Source organism: Montipora foliosa, chromosome 9, assembly GCF_036669935.1.
Source record: "Montipora foliosa isolate CH-2021 chromosome 9, ASM3666993v2, whole genome shotgun sequence".
NCBI classification, from domain to species: Eukaryota; Metazoa; Cnidaria; class Anthozoa; order Scleractinia; family Acroporidae; genus Montipora; species Montipora foliosa.
This window is the reverse complement of record NC_090877.1, coordinates 3,156,179-3,165,456: the sequence shown is the minus strand read 5'-3', so window position 1 is coordinate 3,165,456 and position 9,278 is coordinate 3,156,179. Positions and strand designations below refer to the sequence as shown.

Genomic DNA, 9,278 nt, shown 5'->3' with positions numbered 1-9,278 from the left:
AAAATTAACATAAATAGAAATTGGTAATTATAATATAATATAATATGATTATTATGAGTATTATTAATCCACGTTATCAATGAAATTATACTTTCCAATCATACCGACCGATGTCAGGCCCCCCCTCGATTTGTACTTGTCCAGCCGTTTTCTGCGCCACCCACGGCGTTCCTCAGCGCACGACCAACGACTAAGACAATTGTGTTTTCCTACCAATCAGAACAGTCGCCTGCCTTGCCAAGTAACAAAATATAATAGGACCATATCTCGTATTTCTCAAATATTGGATACTGGAAACTAGCCCTTGCAAAGGAGCCTAATGGCGGGGAAATTATATTAAAAAGTAATTTGTTATTTGAAACAGATTTTCCCCGCATTAGCCTCCACTGCAAGCTAGTTCCAGTCCAATACAGAGAAATAAGAAGATGGTCTATTTTAGCTGAATACAAAATACAATTGCGACGGGTGCTACGTCACAGACAAACGACGTGGACCAGTGATCCATTCTTTGAGAGGAGGATGTTAACGCACACTCAAAACGGCTGGAAATCGAGGACACTGACTTGTCCAAAAGAGTGAAACAGTCGCTGCCCCTCCCTTTTTCACAAACGTATTTAGGCGCGTTATTGGAGCAATTCACTGTTTTCCAGTCTCCGTTGACATCCATCACAACGCAAGGATTGCTTCCACGTGACGCGCTCCATTGACGGAATGAGACTTTAAGCACCATCTTTCCAGTGGAAGGCACCACCTTGGGTATCTTGTTCAGTCCGATCCACACCACCCCCAATATCAAAGAGTGCACAAAAGAGTTTTCACCCATTGAGGTGATCTTTACCAAGTCCGCAGCATCAACCAGGCATGCGTTACGAGCTCTAGATGCCGAAAGGTTTGCAGACGACACTCGATAACAGGAACCGTCGAAATACTCCCAACCCCGTGCACAGATGTCAGGATCTGCAATAGGGAGAGTACAAAGACATCAATGGACCCTGTGGGTCAATTCGTCCAATGCAAATAATATGACAGTGGGATATCAAAATTAACGAAATTTATATGACGGATTTGATTGGACTTCATGAGATTTTGGAGAGACGGTATCATTTTTCTTGTCATTTTTCTCAAAATCAATATTATTTTCCATAGAGGATTTCTTGCCAATATTTAGTTTGGAAATGGGCTGGTTGAAGAGATCCCCGCTTTTATCTCCAACTCGTTTCAAGTCCATGTTGGAAGAAACTAACTCATAATGATCACGTATGGATCGATGAAGCCAGAGATTTGGCCGCCTCCAGTAACCGTCAAAGCCAGTAAATTGTTATCCATCCATGTCCAATACTGTCAACTGGATTCTATCGGAAAAAAACAGAAGCTCTATTCGACCGATTTGTTCTATTTGGTGAATAGAGAAATTTTGGACGATCCGACAAGTAGAGTGTTCTATCCGACAACTGCATGAAAAAACTACACGTAACCCATAATCCCTCGATTCGCTCTGACGAAGGGCTAACGCTCGAAACGTCAGCTTTTAGAATCTCTGTACGGTGGCAAATTTACATTATCAACTCCGTTGATAAAACCAAATTTTTGTATAATACTTTCCCACCGACGCAGCACCACAGTTTCTTTAGAAACTACCCCTTCAAACTTTCAACTTGGCCCGACAACACCGTAACGTGAAAACCTTTCGTAACTCCCGCAATTGACTACTCGTAATTGCGTCAGTGGATTTCAAGTAAGATTCGTTCAACAATATGGTACTGTTCAGAGATCCCCTTCGCACTTTCACATGAATAGTGCATAAGTTTCTCTAAACGATCGTGGAATATCGTGAACTATTTCTAACCCTACTTGTCGGATCGTCCAAAACATTCTCTATTCGCCAAATAGAACGAATCGGTCAAATAGACAAGCTTCCACCCGGGTCCCAGAATATCGTGGAATATTTCTAAGTGTTGCTAATGAGATGCAAATGTCAGATGGAAAACTCTATGTGTCGGATCGTCCAAAACATTCAGAACGAATCGGTCAAATAGACAAGCTTCCACCCGGGTCCCAGAATATCGTGGAATATTTTTAAGTGTCGCTAATGAGATGCAAATGTCAGATGGACAACTCTATTTGTCGGATCGTCCAAAACATTCTCTATTCGCCAAATAGAACGAATCGGTCAAATAAGACTTCTATTTTCTCCGATAGAATCTAGTTGACAGTATTGGACAACCATCAAATTGTTCTTCGATATAGTTAACGAGTTAAAAAGGGGCTTAAGCTCTTATTAAAAGCTAAGAAATTCTGACCAATAAAACCTATGCGTAGCTTAGCTGAATTCAAACCAAATGTCGTTGAAACGTATATATACCTACGTTATTTGAGTCAAACGCATGAGAATTTTATCTTGGTATTTTCGAGTACAGCACAATTACATCCGAGGATTTAGTTAAATACGTTCGACTGATAATGTCCATTCATGCTACTTAAGTAAAGAACACTTAAAACGTGCTTTTTCACTTGTTTATTTTCTTGACAGTTTATCGCGGAGAAGACCGGAAAGAGCAATTATTATTCCGGGGAAGGGTGGGAGCAGACAATCATTTGGGGACATCTTGTTCTGAAAAATTGGCCACGCACAAAAAATATCGCGATTCGTTCTACGTTAGGACAGCATGTTGCTAGTCTAGGTACTTTCGGGTGTAATTCAAGAGTTCACTATCATTTTTCAAGCTTACCATTGCAGGAATGAAGTTTTGAAGACCTTTCCACTGGGAGCTCCTCAGTCCAAAGTGCAACATCTCTTATCTTAGCCTCAGCGTACATGGCCTTTTTGACCACTGGCCGACCGATCATAACTGCGGTGTGTGACGTGGTAGATAGCGTGACAGCCCTTCCAGTGGTGTCACGCAGAACATGAGTGCCATCCCCAAGAATGACAGCATTTAAACCATTTTCTCTGCTCCAGCTCATTTCAACTGTCTGCCACATGAATTTCCTATAGAAGGACTTCACCTCCCAAAGTTTTTCCTTGACTTGCAGGGCAAAATGGACAGTGGTATCGTTGTAGTACACATTGATGGCCGCAGAAGAGAACAGATATCCTGTCCCGTATCCAGACACAAGCATTTTGAAACTCAGAGAAACTCCATCAGGGCACTGTAACGGGTCGCTGATACAGCTATTTGGAAAGTCTCCGAGATGAAGCCAAGAGGATACTCCATCAAGAGCAAGAGCTAGCGGAGCAAACCCCAGGTTGGATAAAGATGCTTTTTGTATGATTCCTGCACCATGGATCTTTCCCATTGTGACCCCTTTATTGTTGAAATCCCGAACTGCCGGCTTGTCCAAGGGCCAATAATGAGCTGCATCCATGTAGCACTGATCTAATTGAATATTAGAGCAGCTTTCAATTGAGTGTGAAAAGTAATTAGCGAAATACTTTGGTTTTGCATTACTTCACTCAGTGATTGGTTCAAAGTTCTCGCGCCACTTTTTCAACCAATCAGAACTGAAACCAAAACCAATCGTGGCTTACTCGTGCACATTTTCCTGAGCTTTTTGTCGGCTACTTGTAATTACTTCGAGTTTTGATTGGTTTACCGGATCGTCTCCGTCCTTTTCGAGTGGCCAAAGTAATTACTTTGGTTTTGGTTTACGACACCCGATTGAAACTCGCTCTAAAATTGGGAATTCAATTTGTATTTACTGTGAAGATTAGGTTTTTTAGGCTCTATTGTTTTCACTTTTTCACAGTCCATTTCAGAATCAACAACATCATAACAACGCCACATCCTCTCTCACACGATAATAGACAATAAGCCACTTCGGAAAATATCATAATACTCTTTGTTTGTCCCCTAAAATTTTGCATAAGCATTGTTTCCAGTTTCTCCTAGGACTCACAATGGTCCCAAGAGAAAACAAAAACAATGCAAATTTTTGCTAAGGCTTTCAATCCAGGACATACTGTAAGTGGATTTTCTACCACTGAATTCATATAGAACTCGAATATCGTTGATTTTTGAAGAAAGAAGAAGACTGGGATACACGAAATCCAAAACCTTACCAGGAAGGGTTTAGAGCAAAAAAGAGAACTCAACTCGCACGTGACACCGAGTGCGAGAATCTAAGTCATGTGACATCAATGAATGCAGGGCCAGCCCCTTTCGCTAAAAGTAAAGTTGATTATCGGCTTTGCTTTTAAATTGTATCTGACTCCCATGTGCAGTTGTCACTGGATCTGTGAATCGTTAAGCTTTACGCCTCTGATTTAAACTCAAAATCTGTTCCTTGATAAACAGGGTATTTATTCAACTTACCAGTGCGTCCACAAATGTGCAGCGTAGCCACTGAACTATTCGTACGGAAGAAGGCATACTTTATCTTGATAGGTTTTGCATCTCTCCAGTACAGGTAAATCTTTAGTACAAAAATAAATAATAATTGTAAGACTTCAACGAAAGCGATCCCAAGCCCATATCGATTTTTAATGGGGGCGCAATGCAACATTCTCAGCGATCAATGTTTAACATTCGAGGTGACTCTTCAGGCCAATCAGTACAGACGATGACTATGAAAAGAACTAATCATAATTTTAGCAGGTTAAAAGCGCGGGAAAATTCCGCGGCAACGAACACGTGACGTAGAAGTTCCTTCTAATTGGCTTTAAAAGTTAGTGGCGGGAGATTTTTCGCTATCATCAATTTAGATGTCAGATGTTGCAGGATATGTTAGTTACACTCTGGGCCACTTACATGAATGATGAACAAAAACAGAATTCGTCGTCTATCTACAAATTATTATTAGAGGGTATTGATGGGGTTAACTGATAGCTGAGACTCGGAAAATTTCAAGTGTTAGCTGAGGAACGATATGTTTTTTAACTAACATCTGAGAATTGTTGATGTGTTTTTTAACTGTTAGCCGCGAAATGGCCAAAATTTAGCTGGCAGCTGAGAAATGGATGAAAATTTCTCTGATTGCTGAGATTCCAGTACCCCCATCCTGACCCTCTTGTTAAAATCCGTTCAATCACGCAGGCCTCCTGAACCGTTTAGTAGAGCGATTCTTTGCCCAGAGTTAACAAAAATGTAAAGGGATTGTCTCAAAACCCAATATTTTGCTGTTAAAAATTCATAACAAGTTTCCACGCAAAGAGCTTTCCACTTCTCAAATAACTCAGCATAGTTTAAATTCGGGAAAACGGGAACCAGCAAGCGGAAAGAAATCTCAAGAGGTTACAATAGTCAGTTCTCTTTATGACCTTTAAACGGTCTTTACCTGTTCTCCAGAGCCAAAAAGCAGTCTGTCTTTTTCCACTTCAATCCAAAATGATAGTGTCTCGTTTTCTCTTAAATGTCCGATAATGTTTCGCCTCGCCAGTTCTTCACTCGTGCCATTTTCAATTCGTTTCAACACGCAGTCTTTGTTGGCCACTGAAGCAATGATAATCTCATAACGTGAGCTAGAGGCACGCGATTCTTTCGTGAGGAGCACATGAACTTGGTCACTGGCGTGAATCATGAGCGGGAATTTCGTTGTAAATAAGCGATACCGGGATGATAACACGTTTGGTTTAAGTTGTACAACATCACAAATCGTTTCTAAAATTTAAAATATGAGGTTTGTTAAAAGATGCTTCACTGTATCCTTAACCTACGTAACGAACACTTCTTTGGGGAAAGCGATTTCCAAACTTGAGCGCGAAGAGCCTTTTCCTGCCAGTTTGGCAAGAAGCACTGTTCCAAATGTAATGCAGGATATGTTAGTTACACTCTGGGCCACTTACATGAATGATGAACAAAAACAGAATTCGTCGTCTATCTACAAATTATTATTAGAGGGTATGGATGGGGTTAACTGATAGCTGAGACTCGGAAAAATCGTTTCTAAAATTTAAAATATGAGGTTTGTTAAAAGATGCTTCACTGTATCCTTAACCTACGTAACGAACACTTCTGTGGGGAAAGCGATTTCCAAATTTGAGCGCGAAGAGCCTTTTCCTGCCAGTTTGGCAAGAAGCACTGTTCGATGAAAGCTATCCTGCGATCAAGATATCCGTTTCATGGATAGCGTGTGATTGCACCAGAGTATGAAAGTGTAATTTGTCTAGGACTGTAGAAGCAATATTTTCTATCTCTATTAACGGTTATAAGGGATTGAGTGACGCAAATTTTAAAATATCATTCTGCTACCATTTAAACGGACGTACCCCCACGTATTGTGTGCCTATGATTTCAAGATAGGCCCGTAAGACGTACTTACTTTGATTACAGAGTTCGTTGTAGATCTCTATTTCCTTGATCTCAACTGCACCGCTGTCTCCGTACACTTTATTCACTGTAAACTTTATCCACTTTGCTTGGCGAGACAGGAATGTGAATTCCTGGAAATCTGATGTATTTGCTGCCAATAAGATCTGCAAAAAAAAATATCTGACGTTAATTTGAAAGTGTTAACATAAATCTACGCTCACCACAGGCCTAAAATAGGTACCTATTTGAATCAAGAAACTATCACGATAGCGTAAAATAATGCCTCTCCCATCCAGTGGTCTCACCTATAGTCTTTATCAGATTTACAATTAAAGCTAACAAGGATAACAACTCGCTAATGTTACGTGCATATATCTACTTAGTTCACCGCTCCCCTTAAGGGCTTTTCAGGGCCAATGAAACATCAAAGAAATGACAGAACAAAACAACAACAAGAACAACTGTTACAAGTGCAGCAGCAAAGTTAAACCTCAGACTACCGCGATCACATTCAACGAATCTCAGGGCAAGCGACCTGATCAAAGCGCCGCACTGCTTCCCTCTGTTTGTCAACTATCCTCTATGATTCCAAACGAGCGTTTGCTTTTGGTTTTAGTTTGATCAGAATTCCGATCTTACCTTTTCATAGGAACAGTCGCTGAACTCCATTAGAATCTCTTTTATTTGACGCCCTGAGACATTTTGCATAATTCGTAGCTTGTTGATGGTAAAGATGGTATGGAGGTCAATTTTTATGAAAGAGCCAACTGTTCCACTGGGCGCTGATTCCCAGCCAGAGCTGACATTTTCGTCGATTGTATTTTTGCATGTGGTTGAGACACCACTGCTTGAAGACTCGTTCAGACAGTTGCCTCCATACTTCTTAGCTGCCACGTTAAATGGGCTGCAAGTTGTGGACACTGAAAACAAATCCGACGAAAACCGAAAATGAAACTGTTTAGGATTGAGATTTCAAATCTATTTGTCTATTAATGCTTCAATTCCGTTATCACGTTTGGTGAATGGCGTAAATGTCTAGCCACAAGAGCTAAAACCAGGATTACTATCAATACGCCCGGCCAAATGACAAACTGCGATCTGTAAAACGCGCCTTTTTGCGGGCCAAGCGGGAAATGCTCGGGCTGAAAATTTATTTACCGCCCTGATTCTGATTGGCTGCAGAGATGTCAAACAACTTCGCTTGGTATCCTGTGATTACCATTTTAATACCAGAGTTGGCCCGAATTTTTGCGATTGAGTTTCCTTGCTTTTTTCCCTTAATTTTTGCTCTTGTTTAGCTGATCGTGTTGTAGCTACAACTTTCCATATCATAATTTCATGACATGTCTCTGTTAAACATTCATTTCTTAGTAAATGAATTTGTACGATTTGGCCTTATGTATTGATAATAATGATAATCACGTGACTTTTGTCGGGCATATAGTTTACTTGTGTCCCAGCCTCGTAGCATCATTTGCACCCTCGCTCCGCTCGGGCGCAAATGATGCTACTCGGGCCACAAATTAAGTATATGCCCTCCAAAAGTCATGTGATTGTCCTATTAACTGTGTCCTTGCCTCCCGGGAGGCGCGGTGGCCTCATGGTTAGTGCGCTCGACTCCGGATCGAGTGGTCCGGGTTCGGGGCCTGGCAGGGGACATTGTGTTGTGTTCTTGGGCAAGACACTTTACTCTCACGGTGCCTCTCTCCACCCAGGTGTATAAATGGGTACCGGCGTAATGCTGGGGGTAACCCTGCGATGGACTAGCATCCCATCCAGGGGGGAGTACAAATACTCCTAGTCGCTTCATGCTACAGAAACCGGAGATAAGCGCCGGCCTGATGAGCCTTCTGGCTCGTAAGCGGAGACTTTTTTTTTGCCCTCCCATTGGGGAGTTTAAGCAAAAAAAACGGCAACGTCACGGTCAACAAATACGTCACTCGATAATATAACTTGACGCTATCGCAAGAGTAAATTCGCGATTCAGTTATTCGTTTTGTTCACCTTGTACAATACGGGCGAACTATCCTGTACCTGGATGGGTACGAGCGGGTTTAAAGTAAAAATATAAAATGAATGGCTCATTGTTAAATGCTTACGTTGTCGTCAAAACCTATAAATTAGTTGATTTTACGTTGTTGTTAGCAATGAAATGCACGGATATTCGTGCCGCACGTGCAGCACGCGAGTATTTTCCTTTCTTAACCAATCATAACCCTGCTTTGTGGCGTTGTCGTTGCCGTGGTGGTAGTCTTTTCTTTTGCATGCAACCGCAGTGTTGTGATTGGCTCATTTTAGGCTAGGTTGCGTGCGTGTGACTGGCCTAACTTGAGGAATTACTTAGGTTTTTTTACTGCACTAAAATCGAAAATAACTGCTATATGGTCAGCATGTAGGTGCAATAACTGTACACGGATATAGAGTGCATGATCAACGACAGCAGAAACCTCAAAAACTATAAGTTTCCATCGCAAAAACAAGCGCTTTGCCAATTTGTTATACATTATGGTAGATTTTCCCCCGTACTCTGGAAAAAATAGAAATGGAAAAAATTAGAAGTTTGTGAAGTGGATGAGAAAAGATCACTTCGCTTCCACGACGGCGCGGAAAAGTGCCTAACAACCATTGCTTCTCTTACATTAGCCGATTGGTTTCTGGATACTCAATTTCAAACCGATTTAAAATAAGCCTTACGTGATGGCATGTAGGAGCACTGGATTGGAATAACGGCTGCGATTTCAGCAGGCCCAGAACCATTACCCTTAAACAAATCTTGTTTCCAGTCTACAGTCTTGTTTCCCTTGTAACCAATTAAGGCGTAAGCCGTGTTCTCGACAACGGAGCTTATATTCGGGGAGCCCAGTGCCTGAAGTTTACTTGACGGAGGGCTGTTGCTACTTGTAGCGCCAGACTCTTGTATTGCAACCAGTACTATCGAGTCTTGTGGAAGGCTGTCGACAAATGTTCCGATTTTGTCGCAATCTCCTTGGCTTGCGAAACAATTATACGCAGCTGAAGCGAAGAATCGAC

At 41.5% G+C, this 9,278-nt stretch overlaps 1 protein-coding gene across 1 annotated transcript in view; it reads right to left on the bottom strand.

Moving 5' to 3' along the window:
• The window catches only part of LOC137970597 (uncharacterized), a 113,155-nt gene that overhangs the window by 83,735 nt on the left and 20,142 nt on the right, over window positions 1-9,278 (bottom strand). The window contains exons 5-9 of the mRNA XM_068817119.1: window positions 8,943-9,278; window positions 6,888-7,168; window positions 6,259-6,412; window positions 5,275-5,597; window positions 4,314-4,413 (exon numbers count right to left, since the gene is read on the bottom strand). Coding sequence (XP_068673220.1) covers window positions 4,314-4,413; window positions 5,275-5,597; window positions 6,259-6,412; window positions 6,888-7,168; window positions 8,943-9,278 — 1,194 coding nt within the window. The remainder of the gene's footprint in view (window positions 1-4,313; window positions 4,414-5,274; window positions 5,598-6,258; window positions 6,413-6,887; window positions 7,169-8,942) is intronic.